The sequence below is a fragment of the Acomys minous genome (assembly GCF_964271855.1).
Source record: "Acomys minous genome assembly, chromosome: 17".
NCBI lineage: Eukaryota > Metazoa > Chordata > Mammalia > Rodentia > Muridae > Acomys > Acomys minous.
The window spans coordinates 54,291,549-54,318,445 of NC_140500.1; the positions used below are offsets into that span (position 1 = coordinate 54,291,549).

Here is a 26,897-nt window from a genome sequence, read left to right on the forward strand (position 1 = left end):
ACTATAAGAGAAACCCTGTCTCAAGAAAAAGTAAAAGAACTCATCAAGTGCAACACCCCCCAACTGCACCCCCACCCCCAGCACCTGCCTGAACCCTGACATCATGTCTGTTAGCTGTCTGCCTGAGGTGGCCAGGCAGAGAGAGAGAGACTTTCCCTGGTGACTATTGAAAACCACAGCCCCTTAAGCTCTGTGTATGATCTTTTAAGTGGCATTGCCACTGTGAGTGAAATTATCTGTTTACTTCTTCCATATTCAGACTGTTAGCTCTGTGGAGCAAGGACTTCATCCCCTTGCTGTCTGCTGTGTTCACTGCTTGTAAAGCAAGCCTTGGCAAATAGCAAGCACTCAATAAATGCTTACTGAATGTACAAAAGAAGAAAGTGGTAGAACTATGGTGTTAGGCAATATACTAGGCATGTTTGGGCCCACTTACGGCTGTGTCCTCAGTGCATTCACCGCCCATTAGACCTATGAGGAAGCAGACCTAGGGCTAGTACCTGCTGTTCTGTGTTCACTGGAACTGAGACCAGCACCCTAGATGTGTGACCATTATCCCTTTAAGGGTGAGAGATTTAGGTGCAGTCAGCACTGACAGGAGTGAGCACCCAACGGCATCCAGAGTCAGACAAAATCATCTTCTGGCAATGGGAATTCAGAGTTGGGGGACATCTGAGGCTGAGTGGCTCACAGGGAGGACAGTCCACGAAACCAGCCCAGAGCCTCAAGAATTGTAAACTGTGCTGAAGGTAGGATAGAGTCCTTCCTGTGGAAGGCTATGTCCTGAAGGCAAGAAATTGGGAGTGTGGTCTCTGATATGGGGGCCCAGTCTCAGGATGGCCTGTGCTCAGGGCTGAGGCAGGCTCTAGGGTAGAATGAGGCAAGCCAAGATGGGGGTTCCTCTCCAAAGGATGGTTCAGGGTGGGTATTGCTGGCCAAGACCAGCTGTGCAGCCACTTAACAACTGAATTCCAGTACTCCTGAGCAGTGCAGTGGCTTTGTGTCCAGCACTCACGCCCTTGATATCTTATGCTAATGATTTAAACCTTTTTTTTCAGTTAGAGACTTCAACCCCTAACTATGTTAATAGTCTTTACTTCTCTTGGAATTAGCATTCCTTCCAGCTCTGAAAGGCTGATAGGTTCCAGATTCCACTCCTCACCCCACCCCCAGATGGCCAATGTTGGCTGCTCTGGCAGCATTTTGGCCTGGGGCCATCCTGTATTCAATCTGTTCCTCTCAGAGTTCTGGTATTCCCTCTGGCCTCCAACTCTGGGCCCCTTTCAGCCAATATTGGTGTTACTAGGAACACTCCTCACCTACCCGCCTAGAGCCTCGAACCAATTTTCCTGATTGTAACTGCTTCTGATCTGTGTTGTATCAGCACACCCATCACTTATTACTTTTCCTCCTGGGGTACAGCGGGGAAGTATGGGCCTGTAGAAAGAACTTGTGGCTGTTCCACGCTGGTCTTTGGCTTGATGTCCTTTCACCCTGGCAGTTCTTTTGCCTTCCTGGGCCACCTCAGTTTCTTCATTTGCCAATTTCTTACCTCAGAATAACTGCTCTGAGGTTTCTAGGAACCAGCCTGCTGGATAGCCCCTCCTATAGTACCTGGCCAGGGAAGCCCACTGAACCTTCTGATGAACACGGCCCTCACCCCCATTGGATATAGATTCTGTGTACATTGCTGGTAGGGCCAGCACACATGTGACTGTTGCCTCCTGCATCCTCCTACAGCATGTGCTAAAACACTCCCACCACTTGGGAAGGAATCCAAGTCCCTGAGCTTCAATCTGCTTGCTGCCCCACAAGCCATGCCTTTAGTCTTCTACGCCCTGGTCATATCATGTGCTACCCCAACTTGGTCTGCAGTAGCCTGCTAGATCTGTGAGTGTAGGCCCAGTGCAGGCCTGGCGCTTAGGAGACTGCTTTGCCGACTTCAGCCAGCAGCTGCCACCTACCTAGGCTGTGCTTCACTCGTGTGGTACTGACGTTGGTTTGAGTTTACTCAGCAGTTCTTGTGCCAGGCCCTCTCACAGGCTCTGGACATACATCATGAACAAAAGAGACTAAAAGCTCTATGGTGGTAGAGGTCACCCCCCTGAAGAGCCTTCTTTCACTCCTCAGCTCTCAGAACTCTTCCAGACACTCTGCTGGCCTTGTTGGTTCCTATGCATAAAGTGAGGGATGCTTGTTAAGTTCTTAAAACATTTATTGAGTGTCCACTGTATGCCAGGCATTATGTAATTCTATAACGCATCCCCCCGTCCCCAGCCACGCCTGTGTTGACTACTCCATCATCGGTCTCACTGTGCAGATTAGAAGCAGCGGAGATGGCCTGGGAGTCCTGCTCGTCCCGCACACTAAGAGGAGGGGTCCTCAGCTGATCACAGTAGCTCTGTGATTCTTTCATGGCCCTGCACTGTATCTCCAGTGTTTGGTTAGGGAACCCCAATTCTCTCTAATGCTGTGACCCTTCTCAAAATGGTTCTCCATGACCCCCAGCACTGTTTCATTTCCCTTAGTAGGTCATTTATGAGTGCTTTTGGTCTAGGTGTCTGTGTTAGGGGCTCTGGCCCAGGAGTTGCTCCTTTCTAGGCACACAGAATAAGCTCTTGTTTTTATATCCATTGCCATATGCATGGACACATGGGCCTCACCCTGACCTGTATTTAGTAGACTTACCACCAACCTCTATGCCCCCTCATCCTCCCTTTCTACTTCTCCTGGCTCTGCCTGGGGACAGCAGGCCAATCTCTCCTGCCCATGACATGTTTTGCTGCCATCCTCCCCTTCCTGCCTTCCCACCTCGCTTCTCTCACCCTCACACTCTCTTTTGATCTTGCAAATCCAGGCCCTTGGAGAAATCAGACAGTATGAAATATGAAAACTGCTTGGGAAGTAATTGAAGAAACACTGCGACTTTTGAAACCCACAGAGATAATACTCACACCTTCTTACTCACGTTATTTAATTTTTAATGGCAGATTTAATTAATGGAGATCAGACCTTCTGCCTTCAGATGTGCTCAAGAAGCAGCTGCAGGCGGAGGAGGAGGGGCAGCTGTCTGGAGCAGAGGAAGGCATTCCAGAAGTGGGAACCTGAGGAATCTGTGGGAAGAAACATCTCATGATATGGGGACTGATGATGGGGGACAGTGTTGGCCCATCAGAGAGCACCCAGAAAGCCCCTGTGCTACTGTGATAACTGCAGCTCCCATGCCCTGGGCCTCAGTGGTTCAGGACCCTCCAGTGCTGATGGCCTCTCTGGGAGGATGGGAGTCCATTGTTCACAGTTGCCACTGTCCTTTTAAAAATAGGACTGCTATGCTATTTCCTTACTTAAATCAAGGAGTTGGCCAGGTATAGTGGCTCAGTCCTATAATTTCAGCACTCAGGAGGCTGAGATAGGAAGATCACTGTGGGTTTCAATCCAGCCTTTTCTACATAATCAGTTCCAGGTTAGCCTATGCTACAGAGTAAAACCTTGTTTCAAAAACACAAAACAAACAAACCCAGGCATTTCTTCATCCCTTATTGGAACCCAGGCTTGGAGACTGAAGTTGAGGTCTACTGCACCTGCTGTGCCTCTTGGCCCTTCCCTGTCCTCTATCCCACTGTTTGACAGCCCCTGCTTCCCCCATGTACCCACATTGCCCTTTGGACACTCCTGTATTGTTCTCTCTCTTCATGAGGCTCATATCTGCTCACCCTTTACAGTTTGTTAGAAATGAATATATTCGCTGACTCAAGAACCTGACTTCTAGAATGATCTCTGTACATACGCTCATTCACACACACAGCTGCAGGTAGGCACTTGTTCTCCTCAGTACTGTTTACAGCAATAGGAGAATATATTGGCCTAGAGGACATTGTAGGACCTGCTTGACTTGAGGTGCTGAGTGCTCCCTCACAGAGCCTTCACCCATACTGTGCTCCTTCACAATGTGCCTCTCAGAATTCTCTTTAATTAAAGCTGTTTGCCAACAAGGTGCTCATCATGACCTCACCCAGGGGTGTCAAGAAGAAGATAGAATGGGGCTGGGATACAAGTCTCAGCAGGCTCGCCACTTGCTATGGCCCCACCCTGCTTTTACTTTTGAAAAATATTGATATGACAAAAATTGTGCCTTAAAGTTGGAGTACTAATCTACCATGAACTAGGTAGGCCGGCTCCGTTGTCACAACCAGAGGCAATAAGAGGGAGCAAGAGACATACTATGGTTTGGTTCAGTTCAGGTATCAGCTTCCAAGAGGACAGTCTGATCAAGTTTGCATGCTGCTCTGATAAGTACCCCTCAGCATCAAACTCATGCCTCATGCCCATTTGTAATTGTGACATTGTGTTATCTTACCACCCCACATGGCACAGACTCCACTTGCCTGGGACCCCACCCCTATACCTAGTGGTTCTTAGGATGAACAAGTTGACCAGTCCTCAAGAAGCCCACAGTTATGACAAGTTGTAGTCTGCAGTGTCCTCATCCCCAATGAGGAAGGCTGGAGAACCAGGGGCTCATGAACAAATGTAGTGATGTGATACCCACCCCTCTGTAACTTGGAGACCTTCCTGTGCCTCAGGGCCAGTGGTTGTTACAAAGCCCAAGGCCATGGGTCTGCACAGACAGGATGAGACCAGCGGGGGATTTTCACTGAGTCATCATGAGGAAAATAGAGGAAGCTACAGTGGGATGGCCATAACCACTTCTTGGCCTGTGGACATTTCCTATGACAGACCCAACTGACCACATGATTGGCTCCATGTTCCTGGGGCAGATGTGTGTTATACCATACAGAGCAGTGGCTCTAGTACATGGGCCCCATCTCAGCCTCTGGGTTCTCTCTTGGAACAGGGCTTAGCAGGTGGCAGGGCCTGGAAGCCTGTGATCTGACCCTGTGAACATATCTGGGAGAAAAGAAACCCGGAGATGGCTGAGCCAGGTAGATTTCTTATAAGGAAGAAAGACCAGGTTTCATGGAAGGAACATGAGGTTCTTTTTAGCTTCAGAAGCTACACAGTGCTGTATTGGTTAAGGGAGATGTGTGTGCCTGGTTTTCTGTCACTCTGCAGTTAAATAAACAAAGCTTGGAGGAAGTAAGTGGTTTACCCACAGACTGTGGCCAGCACACACCAAAGTGCTATCATCCTCAGGAGGCTCCACCAGAGTCCCAGTGATCCCAAAGAGGTCACAATAGAACACTCAGCTGGAGGAATAGGGGAATATACTGATCAGGTTGCCTGTGCCCTTACCCTCAGCCAGGGATGCCATGTCAGGGAATGCCACACCATTCTGAAACAGAACCGACTCTTGATGTGAGTTCAAGGGCCCCAGAAGAGAAGCAAAAAGCCTCCCTGGTGCAACATTAGTATAGATCTTTCTCTGCCAGGCTGTGGGGAAGACTCGTGTTTATTTCATGCTTGTTGTGTGCTGGAGTTGTTGGCATGCCTAGGAGAAGGGCCCCCTGCTGTAGAGAGAGGAGACTGGAAGGGATGGGCTATGTGACCTGCTCCGCCCATTAGACCCTGGTCCTCCCTGCCAGTGACTTTGTGTTCTTAAGAAATCCTGCAAGATTTTCCTTTCATGATGACCTCCCAGTCCACCCTCCCTGTAGACAGTGGGAATCTCAGAGAGCAGGTAAAGGTGGAGCCTGGCGCCTAGCCCAGACCTGCATTCACTCCTGTGGTCCCCTAGAGGCAGTCCTCTGCCTTAGTTCCTTTCCCTGGAGACCTAGTTGGGCTCCCCTGCCAACCCTGAGTCAGACCTCTCTTTCCCTGTCCATCCAGGGATGAGTGTGCTGCTTTTTCTTCAGCAGGTAGGTGGAGCCAGGCTGAGCCTGACAGACTTGCAAGGAAGCACAGCCCTGAGACTTCACAGTCTTTCACTGTCACATCAGCTTGTTGCAAGGACTGACTGATGACCCTGAAGCTGTTTGATGGGCTGTGAAACAGGGAGAGCTCCTTCTCAGGAGGGAGTTAGTCAGCTTTGCACACCTTGGCACACCACACAAAGATATCTGCTACTGGCTTCATACCCTGCTCAAGATATCTGATGACTTACCCTACCCCTGTACAGAGGCCACTTGACCTGCTCTGTCTCAGCCTCCAGGTTTGCCCTTCCCCTGCATCATGTATGTCTGCCCAACCATGCATGGGTCTGAGTACTCCCGCCTGGAGTGCTATGTCCTGAGGCTTGAAGGGTGTCAGTATCAGTCTCCTGTGAGAGCAAGTGAAGATGATGGAACTTTAGAAAAAAAGGAAAGTGCTAGGCTAGGCCTGCGTGGCCAGAAGTGACTCACAAGTTATGCAACTCACCAGTTACCACAATGTGGCACCAGGATCAAACACAGCGGCTTTCCCTGGTAGCCTGACTCTGTAGGTGTACGCAGTGACTTCAGGAAGGACAAGGTAAGTGCCTTCAGGACCTCCCATGGTGCATCATGGAAAAACAACAGAGACACTGGATTGATAGCCCAGCACTGCTCCTCGCTATGTGACTTTAGCTTGTCACTTGGCCTCTTCAGGCAGCGTGGTCTACTTGTCTAATATTTGAGTAGATCAAGTTCAGCATGTTTTTCTTTACAATTAATAAACGCTTCAGGCTTTGCAGACCACACGGGCTCCACTACAGCCATTCCACTGATCCTGTAGCATCCAAGCAGCCGGAAATATGGGCACGGGTGGTCACATAACAGTGAAACTTTATAACAAGGTGGCCAGCAGATTTGGCCTGTGACCTGCAGGTTGCCGCCTCCTGAACTAAAAGCTATCAAGGTTTGCCTTCAGCAGTCACTTTTCTGGGATTCCACCACAGTGGTCAGCATGGCGTGGGAGCTAGGACCTAGGCTGTGCTGACAATTGTTAAGCTATTGCATCTGTCCAGTTCTAGTATGATTATGTCCCACAAACTTCCAGAAGGAGATGACAATCTCTGGTAACCAGTTGTGTGTTTTCTTTTTGTAGAATGCCGAGCTGTATAAACTGTCTTCCCAGCAATTCCATGAGGCGGCTTCAAAAGCAGAGAGCACAATAAAGTAAGAATCTGCTTGTTGTTCTTTGTAAACTTGCCTGCATTTGTGGAAACCCCTTTGTGTGGCTTGAAACCTGCTGCCACCTGCCTGATGGCAAATTTCTCTAATAACAAGACAGCCATCTGTTCATCAGCCCCCTCAGCTGGGCTGAAGGTAGCCATTGGCCATCAGTAATTGCCCAGATTAGCACACCACTCTTCTCAGCTCCCTGGCATGTTGCAGTGGGCTGCAGCCACTGCCTTTCTCTGGGGCAGCAGCTGCTTTGTTATCTAGCTAGATGAGGGGTAGTGAACAGGCTTCAGGGGATCTGAGGGATCAGCCCTGGCCCTCTACTTTGGGAAGGGTGGGGAATGTGGCCGGGAGTCTCAGCGTGTCCCCTGTGGGAGCCTCCTGCTCCTGCTGAATACACAATGCTGTCCTTAGGCCACTCATGCTCAGGCCACTCCATGCTGTGTTCCCAAATGAAAAAGGCTCAGAGAGGTCAAAGGCTAGTGCTTTGCCCCATCTGCCATGCTCCTGTGCTATCCACGAACACTGTGAACCAGGGTGTCAGAAGCAGGGAGGTGTGGGCTTGTTCATGAATCATTTGGGATGCTGATCTCTGGGGAAGGAAAACCTCATTTAAGTGTGAAGATGGTGCCTGGGCCAGGAGAGTGGAGTTCTCCAATGGACTCCTACCAACCCCCTCTCCCTTGGCAGTGTCTCTACCAGCAAGTTGGATGAGTCACCAGAAAAGCCCATCATGGTACAAAATGATTGAGAAGAAGGTGTCATCATTATGAGGTGACAAAGTACTTGTGAAAATGATATAGATAACTGAACCATGCGAAAAGCCAGGAGAACAGGGTGGCACTGATGGACAGTCAGACCCGAGGGTACGGTGGAATGGCATAAGGAACAACGTTGGGCTTTCGTCCTACATGTGAAACACTTGTAGCTAGGGGAGTGCTGACAAGCAGCTCCAAGGAAGGAGCGAAAAACAATGGTCTTGAAACTATAAGTCCCAGAGTGACAATGGGAATAAGGAACTGTGGGGGAACAGGGCTTTCCCATCAGGTGGAAGGAGACTAGGAAAGGTTTGGGTACACAGCCCTAGATAACTTGCCCCTTCTCCGCCACCCCCACAGACCTGAACATTACATGTTTACTGAATTACAGAGGGCATTTAGGTATGTGTCATCTGCCATCATGGAGGAACAGCAGGAACTATTGCAGAAAGATTCTTCCCACATATTAGATTCACCCCAGATTGCAACAACCTCATGTCAGACCAGGGAGGAGGATGAGGAGCCAGGATGCCACTGCAGCAGCACAGCCCCCGTCCATGTGAGGGACCACTCCACCTGCAGGAGAGTGACACAGCTTCACTCTTAGTGACCTGCCTTTGTGAGCCGGACCTCACTGACATAGGCTGCTTTTGCATCCTCTTGTCCTCTGAAGACAAGGAGGTGAAAGACAGTGGTTTGTAGCACTTGGATGAGCACTGGTGCTTGCTAAGGCATATTGAACAGTAGTGCTTTGCCCACCTTCAGCTTGCTTCTCTCGTGTGCTATTGCTGCTGGCAGAGGGAGCTGGAGACGGTGGCAAGGACCTTTACTTTGCCTGAGATCATAGCTGGCAGTGTAGTTTGTATCTTAATGCCCCCACCCACCCAAAGTCACAGGAGTTAAAGATGTGATCCCCAGGCACGGTGCTGTTGGGAGAGTCTAGAAAAGGGGAGTTAGACCATTAGAGGCATGACCTTGAGGGGGATACTGGGCCCCATCTCTTGTGCCTTGCTTCCCAGCTGCTGTGAGGTGAGCAGGCCTCCTCTACCACAAGTCTCCTGCATCATGTACTGTGCTGTCACAGGCCCAAAGCATCAATATCAAGTGACCATGTACTAAAGCTTCTGAAGCCATAAGCCAAGTAGACTTCCTTTTCTCTCTGTGACGTTTATCTGACCTACACAGTGGATGTGTGGTGGGGCTGGTTTAAAGCTTACCTCAGATTGCTTCAGACCTCTGCCCTTCCCTTATATCTGTGTCTCTACTGTCTTTTTTTTTTTTTAACATCTATTTTATTGGGGTTTTTGTTGTTGTTTTTGTTGTTGTTTTGATTTTTTGTTTTTGTTTTTCGAGACAGGGTTTCTCTATGTTATCTTGGCTGTCCTGGACTCGCTTTGTAGACCAGGCTGGCCTTGAACTCACAGCAATTTGCCTGCCTCTGCCTCCCAAGTGCTCGAATTTATTTTATTGTCTTTAAGTGTGTGTGTTTCTGTGTGTGTGTGTGTGTGTGTGTGTGTGTGTGTGTGTGTGTGTGTGTGTCAGACAGAAAGACAAACTGTCACCCCACATCGGTGCCAAGAACCAAACTCGGGTCCTTTTCAAGAACATGACATGTTCTTAACCACCAAACATCTCTCTAGCCCCTCTGCTGTCTTCCTAAGACCTCTCTAAACCTAAGGCAAGTGATTGGGACATTAGGCCACCAGGCCTGGAGACTGGCACAGACCTCAGCCCTGCACTTACTGGCAAGTCACTCCAATCAGTGAAGTCTCCATTTTTCCTCATCTCCAAATGGGACACACTTTGTAATACCCTACATGATGCCACAGCAAATCTCCATATAGAAGGGGGGCATGGGGTGTTGTCAGTTGCTGATGTTGGTAACAGTGAGGCTATACACTGGGTCAGAAAACCAGCTGGATCTCTGAGAGATGATCTGGTCATGAGTATTGAGTCTTGTCAGTGGGATCAGTGTCCATGTGCAGGGATGCCAGGGAACTGCTTTGTCCCTCCCATCCTAAGAAGACCCGGGGAGAAGACACTGTCCATGAGATAGGATTGTGGACCTCACTCCCCAGGAGCCGCCCACCCTTGGACCACATGGGCATCTCGCCTTCGAGACTGTGTTCAAGAAGTGAGCCATCTGTGAGTCTCAGCTCCAGCCAGTACTAAGAGGTGTTAATAATGGCAGCCATTGAATCACTTCACAGCACTTGCTTGATGGAGAAAGATTTGATAGAGTTTCCAGAATACTGTCTTTTTTCTCATGTAGTAAACAGTGCAAAGTTAGAAAGTATTTTCCTTAAATATCAAAGGAGAAAATGTTTGTGAGATTTTTCGGATTAGCAAATGATTGCAAATTGCATTGTAAATGTCACAGGAATGAATGCCAGCTGCTGGTGGCAGAAATGGTAGGAGTTTCCTTCCAAGACAGTGGAGCATCGCTAACAGCTCTGAGTAAACCAAATGATTGCTTAGATGGTAAACTCTGTCCATGTTTTCATTCTTCATTCACCACACGTGGCATGACTCCTATTCTGGATAGCATGCTAGAACTAAGGTTCTAGCTAGGAACAGGGCAGCTTCTGTCTCTGCCAGGAAGAGCCCACTGACATTTGAGATGTGAAATACGGTAGCTTAAACTGAATTGCAGAGAAAGCAATTTCCCAAACAAATGTTCACTGTGGTCTAATAGTACCGTGAAAGATAGAGTTAATCCCAGCACTCGGGAGGCAGAGGCAGGCAGATCGATGTAGTTCGAGGCCACCCTGGTCTACAAAGCAAATCAAGGACAGCCAAGGCTACACAGAGAAACCCTGTCTAAAAAAAGCAAACAATCAAACAAAAAAGAAATGCCCAGCCAAGGAATCTGACTTAGGCTGGACTTAACAGAAGAAATAACATTTGAACTGACTCCTATGAGGAAGGGAAGGGAAGCTAATTTCACCATGTACAAAAGCCCTGAACAAGAAGTCATGTAGTTGTTTTAAGGAACTGAAAGAAGACCAGTGTGGCCAGAGTGATGAGCAAGAGGAGAGACATAGATGAAGTTCCTAGAAATAAGCAGGGACTGGGTGGATATCACATAGCCTTTTTTAGTTGTGTTGTAAAAATGCAAAGTGTAAAGCCAGGCACAGTGGTGCACATCTGTAATCTCAGCACTCAGGAGGCAGAGGCAGGTAGATCTCTGTGAGTTAAAAGCCAGCCTGGTCTACAAAGTGAGTCCAGGACAGCCAAGGCTATACAGAAAAACCCTGTCTCTAAAAACAAAAACAAAAGAATGTAAAGTGCATCTGTGTGTTATTTAGCAAGAGCTCAACCGATGCACAGAGACCTCCAGCAGTCAATCATGTAAGACAGCAGCACAGGCATCTGTGTACAGCACACCAAGCTTGGTGATCACAGGTGGTGGTGCCACTGGTTTAGTGCTCAGGATACCGGGATACTGTTGGTCTTTATTTTGATGTATGCTCATTCCACTTTACAAAGAAAAAAATCAACTGTAAGGTAGTCTGCTGTATGACATAGACAGTGGCTTCTGCCCCTTATCTTGTGGGTACTGTGTCTCAATTGCATAAGGAGGCCACACCAAGTGATTGACACATGCCATCTAGGTTTGCATGGCGTGATTTAGCTGATTTAAGGGATAAATAATAAGCTGTTCTACTACTGTTCACATGATGTTGCTAACAGCACATTTCTTCAGAGCTGCTCACTGTGGGTAAGCAGTGGATAAGTTTACCACACCCAGCTTTCTTTCCTTCCTTTTATCTACAGTCATGCCTGTCAATTCCCTCTTAAGCAAATAGCTTTGCTCCAGCATTTAAGTTCTGGGCTGATGGGTTTTCATTACAATTCAGTTCTAATTCTTTTCTATTTTTAATTATGATTTCTTCTCTTGAAAAAAATGTATTGATGATTTTCCAAACATTAGAGGATTTTCTACTTTTGGTATGATTGCTCTCTAGTTTAATTTGCTAATTGGTGACTTACAAACAGGAAACTGAAATTGTTTAGTAGCTTGTATTATAATCCAGTATATGGTTTGTTTTGGTAGCCCTCCATGGTTACTCTTCACTGTCAGCTTAGCTGGATTTGAGTCACCTAGGAGACACCTGTGTGTGTGTGTGTTTGAGTATGTTTGCAGGGAGGTCTACCTGAAGAGGGAAGACTTGCCCTAAATGTGGACAGCACCATCACCATGGATAGGATCCTGAACTGGAAAAAAGAGCAGAGGGGGAGGCACACAAATTGAGCACCAACATTCATCTCTCTGCTTCTTTTTCTTGCAACTTTTTGTTCTTCTGGGGAAGAATTCTTCATTCCAGAGCAGGGAATGATGTTTCCACCAGAAAGGACAGTCATCCCATTGAATTGGAAGCTAAGGTTTCCCTGGGCATGCTGGCCTCCTGGTGTCCTTCACAACTTTCCTGTTAGCAGGGGTGAGTTACCCATACTACTAAAGGAGAAGCTGAGCTGTCTCCTCTGTGGAGGTAAGGAGAATGTGCCTGGAGGCCAGGAGATCTTTCAGGTACCTCTTGGTGTTTCCCTGCCTTGTGATTAAGGCCAATACGAAACCACAACAAGCCAATCCATGAAGGATAGTAAATGGTCCAGACCCTTCTGGGTAAAGAACCAAGACCTGTCTGCTGTGGGTGGAGGGAATGTGAAATGGGTAAGAAAGGAAGATTCTTTAAGAACGAGCGATAGCTAGTCATGGAAAGGAGAGGAGTAGCCTTTGTGTGCAGTTCAAAGGGAATTCTGCAGTGCACATGTCCCACACTCATGTACTGGGTAAAGTCGTTTGGTCACATGCAGGTCACTGTTATTGCTACTCACCAGACTTATACATTTTTTTGTCTCTTTTTGATCACTTCCCTTCTGACTAAACAGCTGAGGGTTACATCAGGCCTGTAATCCCAGCACATCGAAGGCTGAGGCAATTGGGTTGGGCATGAATTTGAGGACAGTCTGGGCTACATAGTGAGACACCCTCCCCCCCCCCCCCCCCCCCGCCAAAAAAAAAACAAAACTCAAAAACTCCCTTTAGTGTTTCTCTTAGTATAACTTTCCTAATAAAAAGGTTTCTATTTGTAGTGCCTGAGATGTTTGTACTTCATTGTCCTTGGAAAGGAATCAACAGTCATTTTCATCTCTGAAGAGATTTCTACGTTGATGTATTTTTCTCCTGATATTGATGTTGCCACCATTACACTGGGGTGTTTGTTTAGTTGGTTGGTTTTTTGGTTTTTCAAGACAGGGCTTCTTTGTGTATCCTTGGCTGTCCTGGACTATAGACCAGGCTGCCTTCAAACCCAGAGATCCACCTGCCTCTGCCTCCCAGAGTGCTAGAATTACAGGTGTGCGCCACCATGCCCGGCACACTGGATGTTTTTAAGATTTCTCTTTGCCTTTGACTTTTTAGCATATTTAATAAGACATATTTAAGCATGTGTTTTCTTCCTTTTCCTTTTTCAGGGGTTCATGTCTTGGATTTTAACACCTTTGATCAGTCTTCGGAATTTACAGGCATTCTCTAGGCAAGTTTCCGTCTCTACTCTCTTATCTTCTCCCTCTAGGTTTCCAGATGTAGATTACCACTGTATGTGTCTCTTCCTCTTTTTTTCTGCTTTCACCATCTTATAAAATCTCATTACTGTAGCCTGACATTCCAATTGGACTTTGGTTCACTGGTCCTCTCTTGATGGGGTCAAATTCTACAGCTTACCGAGCTCTGAATTTCAGTTACCATATTTTCTCAATTATTGATGCCCTTCTCACTTCCATTGAGGAGAAACAGTTCAATTTCTCTTTTAGTGGTCTGGGTCACTCACCCTGCCACCCTTCTCCATTGTAGACACTTTCTTTGTGTTGCTGGTGGTTCTCAACTGCATGTCAGGTACTGTAGAGGCTTCGGTGATCTTTCCTTTTCAGAGGTGTCCTAGGTGGCCACTGAGATGAAGCAGGTATTATTATCAGGGACTCCGCTGACTCAAGTTCAAATAGTCTTCCTGACAGTCAGCTGAGTCACCCTATCCCAGGGTGTGGCTCTCCAGAATGTTTCCTTCTTAAGACTCTGAACCATGATTTCAGTTTTCTTAGTCGTGAGAACCTTCTGGAAACACCCTTGGCCTTTCTGGGTCCCTTCCATGAGTTTCTTAGCCTTTTACTTTAAGTGGCTCAGGAATTTTTAAGTGTTTTTAAAAAAGAAAACACCTGTGAGTTTCTAGCCTCCCAGGCCTTGAGCTAGCTATATGGCAGCCTCCCAAGGAATGCTATTTCTCTGTATCCCTGTGGGATCACCCTACTGGCCTCCAGGCCTTCACTGAAGCCATGAGCTGATAGAAACGGTAGCCCAAGAATGTTCATCCACCTTTGCACAGCTCTTTTCTTAGGTTCTGGCCTGTTCATCTTGGTTTCCTGGATATTTAGATAGCTGCAAGCACTGGCTTTTATGGCAATGGAACGCAGGGCTCCCTCTGATGCCCCACTGTCGCTGAGGCAGAGCTATTGCCTCTGAGGAGTGACTGGACTCAGCCATCAGAGAACGGCCTTGCAAGTTCAAAAGAAACAGGAAGTCTTAAAGCAAATTTGGCAGAGCTGCTCCAGCAGTATGGGGGAGGGGGGCGGGGATCCTAGAAATCTCCCCTTATCTCCAGAGGCCTGAGTCAAGGTCCTGATGACTCCAGCCTCTGGGACAGTGGGACTCTTGTTGATAGGTCTGAAAGTCACTGTTTAAGGACTCTTGTTTGGAAGAATTGAGTTGTTGGTGTAGATATGAATACCTAAAGTGTGTATGTCCTTCCACCTCACCCAAGCACTGTGGGCAGGATTGCTCTGGTTTTCTGAAGGAAGAGATTAAGACCCCAGGGAACATCCTGCATTTATTGTGTCACATCTATTTTTTATGACAACCTTCAGCCCGCATCCCGTGGGATTCATTCACAGCCTGCCTTGGCTTCTCATTGTCAGGAAGCTTGCACTGTCTTCCTGGACCACAAAGAGCCAGCCTTAGAGAGTCTAGAACAATCAAGCCAGGAAGAAGAGTTATTAACTGTTTCCTGCAACTGAATCATTACACTCCCAAGACTTTGGTCCAAGGTTCTCTGATTAATGTCCCTTGAAACTTGCTGCTTTGGGCTGCCACCCTCCCTGGAAGATAAGAATTGCTTCACAGACTGCATTGGGTGACTCACTTAGGTCCCTAAGTTTTCATCTACTCAGTGAGCTGATGACAGGTGACTTACTAAGTGGCGTTCATTCAACATCCTTAATCCAGGTAGCGTTCAGCTCCATCTGCACTCAGTGGATGCCAGTGGCTCAATTTCCTGTTTAGTAACCTTAGCTCTTAGCTCCTCTAAGAAGTTAAACCAAGGATCCATCAGAGGCAGATGGGTGGACACCATGACACAGGTGCTCTGTGATGCCCTGTCTGCCTTCTTTCATCATAAGGCAGAAGCTGTTAATCCAGTTGGCCTCTCAGATACACTTTCCTGATGTGGAAACTGAGACAGGCCTGGTGCTTTCCTGTGCAAATTCTTACAGAGACCCACTTTGGTGACCCACATTCCTCCAAGGAGCAGCACTGGGAGAGACCACAGAGTAGGCATGGAGGCAATTCTCCATGAATGTCTATTTACCTTCCCCTACTCTACCTCAAGCCAGGGACAGATTGTTCTCTGATACACAGGCTGGCTGGCTGCCTCAGTGCTTTTGGGGGCCGTGGGGAGAGGAGAAGAGACACAAGTGCTTGTGCTTGTGCATTTCTAAGCTGCAGGGCTCTTGCCAGGGCATCACTCCTATGCCACTGCACCTCTTGGGGAAAGGAAGAGCCATGAAAGGAATTGGTCTCTAGAGCACAGGATGTGTGGGTAAAAGGTTAGATGCTCACTTGCTCCAGTCAGCAATGGGGTACACACCACAGGTGGACCCCAGTACCCTCTCACTGAACCTAGATGTAGTCCCCAGGCCCTGCCATGCTAGTAGCAGCAGTCAGAAAAGCATTTGAGCCGAAACCCATTTGCCACCCTGGGTCAGATGAATTCTACTGATGGAATTGCAGGTCTGAGGCTGTGTTTGGCTTCCACTTTTAAAACTGACACTGTTGGGTTATGTGTCCTTACATATCCTGCCTTCTGTGTACCATGTCCTCCCTTTTCTGTCTAGACCATGCCTGCTTAAGCCCCTCTTCTGTTTGCTGTCCTGTCATCCAGAGTTCTCTCAGTATCACACTGTCTGTATCCCCACCACCCAGCCCCAAACATGGCATGGTAGAAGTACACAGGTGGGTAGCTGAGAGAGCCAATGTGCCAGGGTGGCAGGCAGGGTTGGTAATAAAAGCACGCTGCTCAGTGGAAGACTCTGCCACAGACAGCCGGGTCTCCCCAGGGTAAGGATGCTGGAGTCAGTCAGGTGCTTATGCAGATCATAGCTGTGCTGCTTAAAGCATGACCTGTGTCAGAGAGTGGAACTACTGAGACACACTTCGCAGGTGGTTTAGACAGCTTTGAGATGTGCTTATGAAGCCTTTAGCAAGGTACGGGACACATGGTGTGCACTTTAGTGCTCGCTTTCAAATTTGCAAGCGCACACCTGCCCTTGATACACAGAGCGTGGTCACAACTGAATCTGGAGCCATAAGGGCCAAGGAGGGGAGGCTGGTAACTGACAGGTATCCCTGAAGAGGTCTGCCCTAGAGGTACTCTGGGCACAGGCAGCTACGGATGGAACACCACAGTTGTCTTTAGGTGTAAAACACCAGAGCAACTCGCTGCAGCTGATAGACGACTCCCCAACTATTGGCTGTACAATAGTAGAAGCCACAGAGGGTGAGCCATAGTGGGGCAGGCAGGCACAGAAGAAAGACAGTGGGTACTGTATCTATATGCCCGACTGCCACATGGCACCCTAAGGCTCTCCTCTTAGGAGTGTAGGTCCATGATATATAGAGAGAACCAGGGAAAAGCCACCCTCCAGGTAGAAACTGGTACTGACTTCAAAGGAGCTAGGGTTTTTGACAGGGCCAAATGAGACTATAATAGTGTCTGAAGTGCTCTTCTTTTAAACACTGTATTTGTGGGTAGCTTGCATAACTAAAATTAGGAAGATTTCTAAGAGGAATTGTGGAGTGGGGGAGCCTCTGTGCCAGAGGCTAGTCCTGCTCTCCCTTGGACCTAGACCCTATCCGTAGTTTTTTCAGGGAAAAAGACACCCTCCGTGGACCCCTGAGACATAGACAGTGCAGTGCAGAGACATTGAGTGCAGGCGAATATGGAGTGTAAGGAGACTTCCCAGTGCTCAGAGGACCTCAGGACCCAAGGCCAGCATCCAAGAATGCAGGGCTGGAGACAAATGGGATGAGTGGAGCAAAGGAAATGTGGGAATTGCCAGCAGTTTTGTATTCCCTACGCTGCCGTATCAGCCTGAGTGGTGAGTCCTAACCAAGTCCTAACTAAGTCCTAACCAAGAACTGAACTCATGCCTAGGACCTAGATTCTGCAGGCTCTGGGTGAAGACTCTAAGAGGCCACACAGGGAAGGACTAGGTGCCTAACAGGAGAGGCAGGAATAGTCTGTGGCCTGAGCAGAAGCTGGCAGCAGGCCCACTGGCGCTCCTCAGAGAAGCAAACTGTATCTGAGAAGTAGCAAGGCCATAGCTGAACTGCAGCTATAAAAACTTGAGTTAGGTCTAGGAAAGAACTTGTTGACTTACAATGAGCCTTTGCCTTTTGTCAGTTTAAGGAGAAGTAGTCGTGTGGTGTATACTCAGTCTGTGGCTCTTGTTGTCCTCTGTCTCTCCTCCCCTGGTGGACCATCAACATATATCTCCCAGGAAGAGCTGCCAAGTATTCTATTTGGGGACTATCTGGGACTAACCCAATGGCCTGTGTTCTGGTACCTGGGCCTACCACTGGCAGATGGAAGCTGGGGTCCCAGTGTGTTTGTTCCTCCCCTTACTATTTTTATCATCCTTTCTCCCTAAAATGAGATTGAGTGATGTGACCTCCAACCTGGTACAGGCCTCCTTCTTCAGCTAAGGATGAGATGCAGTCCTTGCTGCCTCTGATACCAGGAAGCCCTGCCTATGCATACCCTCTCCCTAGGCAGCTCTCACTGCTCTTGTCTCAATCAGGTCTCTGTAAAGACATCTTGGCAATCCCCTTGCCTCCACACTATAGAGCCCCATCTGCATGGTACCCAAAGAACCTGACGTGGGACACCTCGACTGCCCCTTAGTGTGGCTTTTCACCTCTTCACCATAGTCAGCAGACTGCAGGCTTCTTGCTGGGAGCAGCTCTGTTCACTTATCTTTGTAACTGCAAACATTCCAAGCACTCAAAGAACTCTCAGGGACACAGAGGCCCCTTAGGAGCCATGGGAGCCATGGAATGTGGTAAAGCTTTCCTGGAACAGAGACCCCATGGCACACCAACCTCTGCCTGAACTGTTGGGTGGTTGGGTGGTGACATGAACCAAGCTCTGGAGCATCAGAGTACACTGGTTCACCAGGCAGCCACAGAGACATGGAACAGGAAAGGTGTCAGGAAGGCAGGCCTGGAGTGGCCGAGGTAATCCCCACACAAAGCTGGGAGTTGAGTCTGGTTCTGGACACAGGGCCAGCCATGCACAAGAGCCATTTGGAACTTGTTCTGCAGGCTGCAGCAAATCATAAAAAAAAAAAAAAAAAAAAAAAGCTTTTAAGTGGGGAATTGATAGGATGGGGTTTGTGCTTTAGAAAGATAACTGGCAGCCTTGGGGAGGACGAAGTGTCAGTGTCAAGAGCAGAGACAGGGCTCAGTGCTGCCAGCTGGAATGAATCACCCATTCTGCAGCCACGGGCTGCAGTATTCCAGGGACAGAGAATGACAAGACCCTAGCCTGCCTCCTACTCCCAGGCAGAGAAACAGGCAGTAAGCAGTGAATGAGACAAAAATACAAAATGTATGAAGGAGTGTGTGTATATATATACTGAACAGTATGGGGAAGGGTGGGTAGGACTGTGCTCCTTGGGAGAGCAAGGACTGAATGATACAAAGTGCCATGAAAGAAGCAAAGCAGGACAGTATGGGGGACGGTGACAGGGCTGCACAGTTCAGAGTCAGAATGGGCTTTGTGCAGGTAGAAGGTGGGTAGGTGCCATCATCTCTGGAGAACAGAGGACACCTGATCAGGGCCTGTTTATGCACTGTTACCTCCTGTGTTGCAGGCTACCTGCACCTATGCAGGAAGGGGAGAGGAGCAAGTCTGAGGACCATGGGGTGACATGGTCTTCACAGTCTGTGTGTTCTAAGGGCCTGGAGCCTATGCCTATCCAGCCAACACCCACTGTGGGTTTGGTAGCACTGGCTATAGGCTTATGGGAAAGGCTGCCTCAGCCCCAGGCTTTCTTGGATGTTCAGAGATCCATGACTTAAAACAGCTTAGAGACCACAGTTTGATAATCCCCTCCCTTTACAAAGACAGAAACAGCATTTCATTCCCAGCTCTATTAATGGGCTCACTTTGGGAATAATGCCAGTATCCCTGAAGGCAGGGGCTGGGCGCATCTCTTTTATGCCACTTTTGTTTTTCTTTTGAGTGTTACATTTAGATTAGCTTCTGGGGATTAAATGTTATTTCAGTCCAATCTTTTTTTTTCTCTCTCTCTCTCTCTCTCTTTTTAATCAGTAGAGAGGTGACTGCTTAGCATTGTTGCTGCTAGATTATTTTTCTGGATTGTGTCACCTCCCCATTCCTAATCTTTGAGGAAAGCTTGGCGAGGCTGCATCTGCTCTGACATGGGAGGAGCCAAGCCATCCAATGCAACCTCATGGTGTGCACATACTGTTTCTCTAGGGAGTGTGGCCTGGCAAGTGTGACACTGGCAAAGTGTCAGTGAAGAATCCCCTCAGTGCTGGGTGTTGTCAGTGAGTGCTGCTTGCCCAGGGGCTCTCGCCTGCCAGATTCCCAGAGGCCTCCTGGGCTGACAGGTGAGCCTGGTCTCTGGCCTTGACATCTAGTCCTCAAGAGAACAGGGTGGATATCACAGAAAGATGGCTCATAACAGATGATGATTTAGAGACAAGTGTCCCAGGTGTCGTCTCTAAACCATATGAGAAATCATATCTCCAGGCCACGTGAGCATTCCACCTTCCAAGAGCTAACATTGTCTGGCTCCCCTAGTGTAGACTAGCTATTCCAAAGGGGTAGGTTGTTCTGGGTGCTCACTTGGAGCTCTCCCCACCCACCTGTAACAAGTTGAGTCACCAAGGGCCATCCTTACACCTCCCATCTCCCATCTGGAAGTTAGCAAAGAGCATCTATAGGGACAGCTTGGGTGGTCCTCACAAGCATCCTCATTGCCTGTCTGGGGCTCTACAGCACAGAGATGATGCCACCCTACAGTTCAGTGACAGGAGCATTCATGTCCCCTTGCCTTTGTTTTCCCTCAGCCCTCAGGGGAGGCACACATCTTACTGGAGTTCCCTCTTCTCTCATTGCCACTGTGTTGTAGGCACCATCCCCCTCATCCAGAGGCAGCTCTGTCAGCAGTGGCGCACTCACCAGATCTCCCTTGGGAAGCTGATGCCTGCTAACTCCTCAGCTGAAATAAATTTCCTGTGTGTTCATCTCGACATACAGCTATGAAGTGCTCAGCTTGGGGCAAGGATCAGGACCCAGTGTCCATTCCACGAGTGGCACTCTAGGTGGAGTCAGTCCACCTAGATTTTTGTAATTGCATATCTGTTGGTCCTCATACTCCATCTTCTAGTAACTTGTTGGCCACTGTTCCTTCATATTTCAGCTAAGTCACTGATGAGCTTGGGAGTTGCCCAAGCTTGAGAACCATTAAGACTTCTACCTGTGGGCCCTTGTTCAGACAGCTCTAGGCCAAGACCCTGGTGGTCAGTTTGTGTTATCACTTCTTCACTGCAAGCTGGATGGTGAAGGAGACCTTCCAGGAATGTGGATGGAGGCTGGGGCTGTCAGGCTATTGGTGCCCACCCTCCTAGCCAGGATTCCTAGAGAAGGAAAGATGAGATGAAGGAAAGAAGACATGGGGGTTCTGTGTTCAACAGACCCATGCACTCCTGCCACTGCCTTTCCCTTTCCAACTTCTCTCAAACCAGTCTCCTGCTGAAGCCAACCCAGCATCTCCTGGGCGCCTCGGCTCCTCTTGAGTGTGCTGTGCTTGTTGTCTGCTGGCTGTGGTACTAGTGGCACGGTCCCCAGACTGCATACACTGTGTTCTTGAACAAATTTCAGTGGATGGAGGGGGTGGCAGACAGGGGAAGAAACATGGCCCTCTGATCCTCCTCCTGCCCACGAAGACCTTCTGTGCTTTCTCCTAGCATTTGTTCTGTTTTCTGGGAGGAAGCCAGCTATATGCAGAAGCACATGGGCTTTGAAACAGAGAACCCAGAGTCAAACCCTATTGTTAGTGTCTCCCACGGGGACCCTCTCAGCCTCCACTGTTTGGTCTCTAACACTTGGCCCTCAGCAGCCCCCTGGGCTGTGGTGAGGACTGGGTCTGTCGTACCCCTTCCCTGCTCAGATTTGTGATGTGTGCCTTCATGTCCTTTAGAAGGCAGATCGGAAACCGTGTCTATCCCCATTTCACTGTCACTCGAGCCCATCTGAGCATATGCCCTCCTTCTTGTTCCTTTCCCAAGAGCCACACAGCCTGGAGTAGAGAGAATGGGGGCTGCCTTGGTGCAGGGTCCCTCCTCCTCCTGCCTGGCAGCTCCCTCCTCGCAGCCTCCTTGGCCCAGCCAAGGTCATCAGGAAGCCTGGCAGGACTTAGAGTGTTCCTGTGCCCTCGGGTGTCAGCCTTGGTACAGCAGTGGCAGTGGATTGTGTGAAGTTTTTGTCCTGCCCAACAACACCTGGAGCCCTGCCTGACCTTACCCCTGCAGGACTGTCCCTCTTCCCTTCCCATAAATAGGCAGGAATGCCTAGTGGTCAGTAAGTGTCCTTTACGCTTAAACTTTATTCCAGATGTTCCTTTACTTCCCTCTGGTCCCAGCACACAGATCTGTCAAGCTGACCCTCAGCCTTATGAGCCAGTCTCTGGTCCCAGGAAGTTTGTCATGTGGAGGCCTTGCTTACAGTCCTAATTAGCTTGACTGACCATAGAACTCTTGTGCCCCCACTGCATGGCTCCTGTGACCAAGCTAGGGGTTAGGAGCTGGGGACCTCTGACCTCACACTCTTCTCTGCCTACTAACTCAATCTTGCCAACCCCGGGTCGTTTAGGACCTCTCCTAGTCCTCCCCTCCTCAGTGTGCGCCTACCCAGAGCTCGGCAGGCTCCTGTTATGTACTCTGCTCTAGAGTGATTACCAGGGGAAATGGACCCAAATCCATGGAAATGTCAGCTCATAGCCCCAGTGCTGCTGCACTTGACAAGCGATCTGATTCAAATCACCAGGAAAGGAAGAACAAGACCCACCTGGTCTCATGAGCTGTAGTTTCCCCATTGTCATGATGGGGAAATTGAGGTTTTGCCAGGCTTCCCTGTTCTGGGTTATCCTGTGGAGGAACAGGGTAGAGGCAGGATTCAGGGCCCACCTTGGCCATAGCCCAGGCATGTAGATCTTTATCTTATAGCTGCCAATGGTCAGTTTATGTGAGGACCCAGAGGTTCTAGTAATATGTGGCTTGGAGAGTAGACTGCTTCAGAGCTTTTGCTGTACCCTGTTGCCCTGAGAGCCTCCCTCAGTAGCTGTCATAAGCCACCACTGCTTCATAGCCTGCCTAGGCCAGCCTACCCATGATCTGAGCTCATATCAGCCTATGAACAGTCTACTTAGAATGCAGAGTCTAGCATCCTGAAAAAGCAGAGACCTCAGAACCTGCACTGCCTGAAAACTCCCAAGTGGTTGCTGTGCACCCTGAACTTAGATCAGCTACCAAGTGAATCTGTTATAGCCAACATATTAATCATTTGCCCCACAAGGTCCCCCAGGGAGAGCCACTTAATCTAGACTGGCTTCTGAGTTGCCTCAGGGACCCTGGAGACTGATGAGACCCACTACTTTTCCTATGTGAGCAGCTACATCCTTTCTGGGCCCTGGGCCTTGAATGTAGAGAGCATGAGTGCTTCTGGGAAGAAAGGTCCTATGCCCCTGGCCCCACTGACCCAGGGCCTCACGTTTGAACATGCCTTCCAACTTCCTGCAAAGTGCACACATACTCAGTGACCAAGCACAAGTGAGCATGCCAAGGGTATGAGCCCAGAAAGCCTTAAAGATTGTGCCAGGCCAACAAGGAGACCTAACAGCTGCCGCACTGTGGCTTAGGACTCCTGCCTTCTTAGGGGTCTGCATCGCCCCCATCTTAAAGGATTTTTTAAAAACTGTTTGTAACAAGAGCCCAGTTCTAGGAATGTGAAGAGACCAGAGTCATGTCTGCCATGTTAGTGGACCTTCTCACTATGACAAAAAGCCACCTCCCACCCTGGGCCTCAGAGCCTCATCTGTTCCATGATGTAACTTGACCACAGGGTCTCAAAGCCCAGAGGAGTGTTTGTTGCACCTGCTCCATGGGCCTGCTTCCTTTTGAAGGATGCCTGTGCCCCATCCCTCCTTTCTTGCCATCTCTAGGGTTCAGGGGAGAGCTTGGAAGCGTTGGGTGGTTAATTAAACTATGTGCTAGTAGTGAGTGCTGTGAAGGAAAGCTAATTCTGTAAGACTCCACACTCTTGGGTCACAGAATCTTGTCCTGAATAAAAGGCAGTGGTCTAGATATTGCTGAAATTCTTCTAATTGCAACAAGATTTCTTCACAGTTCATGGTTTTTAAGTTGTATGTAAGGTGATCACAATCATCTTCAGAAAACTGCTGCTTTATCTTTAGCGCTGAAGCTGAGTCAGAATATCGCCTTCCTACACACAGACAGATACACCTGCACACATGCCCTCTTGCATACACGCACACACAGCCTAGCACCAGCTTTCTTCATGACTTGGTGGGATTCTGGAGCAGTTCTCCTCTCTGTGGTGCTAGTAGCTCCTAGGCTTCAGTCTGAGGGAAGCTAGATTGGCCTCACAGAGCTCTGATCAGGAAGGTTTGCTTAGGGAAAGGCTCTGGCCTGCGGGACCACATGCCTACTACACTTACCACACACTTCCCTACGGCTAACAGAGGTCCATGAAGAAGGGAGTCCTACAGCATTTCATCACAGGCTCATGTGTACTTTTGTGTTGTCAGGTTCTTTCTTTGAATTTCACTGGAATAGTGAATTGCCTTCCAGAATGTTCTGTGATGATAGTTGTCAGGAATGCCTGGGAGTTTTACTTAAATTAACAAGTGATCGCCCTTCCCATTAGCTCTGCAAACAGGCCCTAATTAGTGAATTGGCTAATGATGGCTGCCTCTGGGGTCATTAGTCCTGACAGACAGTGTTGGCGGTATTCTGGGCACTGTGTCACTGTCACAAAACATGTTGCCAGGCTCTACTGGAAGTTCAATCTGGGAACATGTGTCCTGTTGTCCCCTCCTTTTGTCTTTTTTTCCCGTTGTTTCCTTGGCTCAGTAAATTATGGATTAGAAACATGGAATTTTAAAATAGAGACCATCAAAGTGGCTATATAAATTCTAGATAAAATAGTTTTCAAGAAACAGTTCCATTGGTCTGGAAATCACTTTAGAAACAGTGTTTTGCCTGGCAGCCTTGGCCTTCCCCAGTGAGCATAGTCACCTCTCCCCCTCAGGCTCTACAGGATGCTTGGCAAATATCTTCAACATGCTTTCCTCCCGAGCCTGGAGTTGTCAAGGAACAGGAAGATAGCATGGCAGGATGCAGAGGCAAGGCATATGTCTCAGAAGTGGTACTTCTCGGGGCTCATACCCTCTGAGAGTCTGCTGCCATCCACAGGAGTGGACAGCAGCCCCGGCACAGCCTGACACCTGATACTTTGGTATCCTTGAACTCTAGGCAGCCCAGGGATTTGCAGGAACTGTGCAAGTCCCAGGCTGGTGATTCAGAGGTGAGGACAGCCCTACAGGGTGAAGCACAGCAAAGTTCTGCAAAGGCAAGAGTGCAGGGCCAGGAACCACTGTGACAAAAAAGTGCTTGTACTTGGATTTGTTACCATACAGATTCCTGTTACACCTGCTCAAAGTCTTGTGCCACTTGGTCTAAACACCTATTTAAGCAAAGGCTAAAAGTCTATTTGAATACATAAAGGGCAAAGGGGATATTCACAATGCAAAGCTTGAAGTGAGTCATGAATGGAAAATGTATGACAGTTTTCATATAATAAAAATGAATAAAACTGCATTTAAATGTTCAAAAGTAGCCACAGTGAATCTTATAGAGCTTTTAAATTTTGTTCATAGGTGATTGCCCAGCAGAGCAGATCCTAACATGGTTCTCACTTAATTATCATGTGATCATGAGCTTTGAAGGGCAGAAACACAGTGCTGAGGTGAGGAGGCAAGGCTTCTGCTTCCACTTAGGACTGACGTGACCGGAAGTACTGGGAAAGCCATAAAAGGAAAGGCCTTGGTGCTCCCATGGAGTGTATACATACATTTGAGCCCAGCAAACTGGATCATACAAGCCCTTCCCAACCCAGCAGGAAATGCCTCTGGGTACCCACCTGGGGCTCTTTGGTTCTCACATTCAAGACCAGACTGTCCTCTCTGGGAACAGAGCATCCCCACAACCTTCAGCCACTCCAGCCCACCTTCCTATCCCCTTTTCATGGCTCCCTGCCCTGAGCCAAGATGCCTAGTTCCTCCACATCATTTTCTCAGCTGCAAGAGACAGTAATGCTGTCTTTGTGCTTGATGTAAAGATAGTGAGAAGTTGCTGTTACAGCTTGGATCAAGAGTGTCCTCCACAGGCTCATGTCTTTAAGGCCTGGCCTCTGTCTGATGCTAAGGTGGAACCTGTAGGAGATGGAGCCTAGTGGAAGGAAGTCAGGTTTCTAGGGGCATGCCCTTAACAGGGGATCCCCGCCTCCTCCTGTCTCTTTGCTTCCCAGCCACTGCAAAGCAAGCAGCCTTTTCTGTCCCTAGCTCCTGCTATGATGTACTGTGCAGCCATAGGTCCAAAGCTACAGGGATGAGTAGCCATGGGCTGAAATAAGCCAAGATAACATCTCCTCCTTTCAAGTTCTGTGTCTCAGGCATTTTGTCACAGTGACAGAGTGTGACTGACACAGTCGTGTTCATTGAGTACCCGGTTCAGAGAAATGTCGGTCTAGGACTGTTGAGATACTCCAGGCTCACCACATGCAGCTGCTGACATATGACTCATCCCCTTTGAGATGTGCTGCCAGTGCCAAGCTCACATGGACTTCAACCACTCAGAACAAAACTCTGTCTCATAATTCCTTCCTGTGCTTTGTATATCTTACTAAGCGAAATGATTATTGAAGTTCATTTTACCTGTTTCACTTTTGCCAAGTAATTATTAGAAAACTTTAAGCTGGCTGGGCCATCCCAGCACTCCGGAGGCAGAGGCAGGTAGATCTCTGAGTTCCAGGCTAGCCTAGTCTTGTAGCTTGCCTTCCACTTGCACTGGGGAGCACTGAGGCCTTCCCTTCCTCAGAACCTACATGCCTCCTCCTTTGGCATGCCTACCACCATGATTGCAGTCCCACCCAATAGAGGCTGTGTGTCCACAGCAGAGAGAATGGCACTAGGTCCTGCAGGTGGTGAGTTGGAAAACAGCACTGTTCTTATAAACAGCATCTCTATTCTTCTGCTTTGAGCACAGGAAAGTCAGAAGCCCTCAATAGGCAAGTGAGAACCCACACTCAAGTGGTTCCTGAGAGCACTGTGACTTGTACCACACTGTATGGCCACTAGTTTTCTTGGTTTGAGTACAGTAGGAACTGAACTGGCTTTGAGCAGTCTCCACACTGCATCCAAGAAGATGAGCTGAGTTCACATGGCATGAGTGCAAACACACAAAGCAGCAAGCAGGCTCAGGCTCAGGGTGAGGATGAGTGGTGTGGAGGCTGTGCTTATTCATCGCCACCACTGCCTCCCAGAATGCAGTGCTCCTACACTCTTCTGAGTTGGGGAGGGAAGGAGGGAGAGGAAGGGGAAGGAGGGGAAGAAGAAGAGAAGGGAGGGAGAGAGGGAGGGAGGGAGGGAGGCAGCTCAA

At 48.6% G+C, this 26,897-nt stretch overlaps 1 protein-coding gene across 2 annotated transcripts in view; it reads left to right on the plus strand.

Annotated features, from left to right (window-relative positions):
* CHCHD6 (coiled-coil-helix-coiled-coil-helix domain containing 6) overlaps positions 1 to 26,897 on the plus strand; it is a 213,048-nt gene that overhangs the window by 167,873 nt on the left and 18,278 nt on the right. For both annotated transcript variants that reach the window (XM_084766374.1, XM_084766375.1), the window contains one exon: positions 6,964 to 7,034. In XM_084766374.1, coding sequence (XP_084622500.1) covers positions 6,964 to 7,034 — 71 coding nt within the window. The remainder of the gene's footprint in view (positions 1 to 6,963; positions 7,035 to 26,897) is intronic.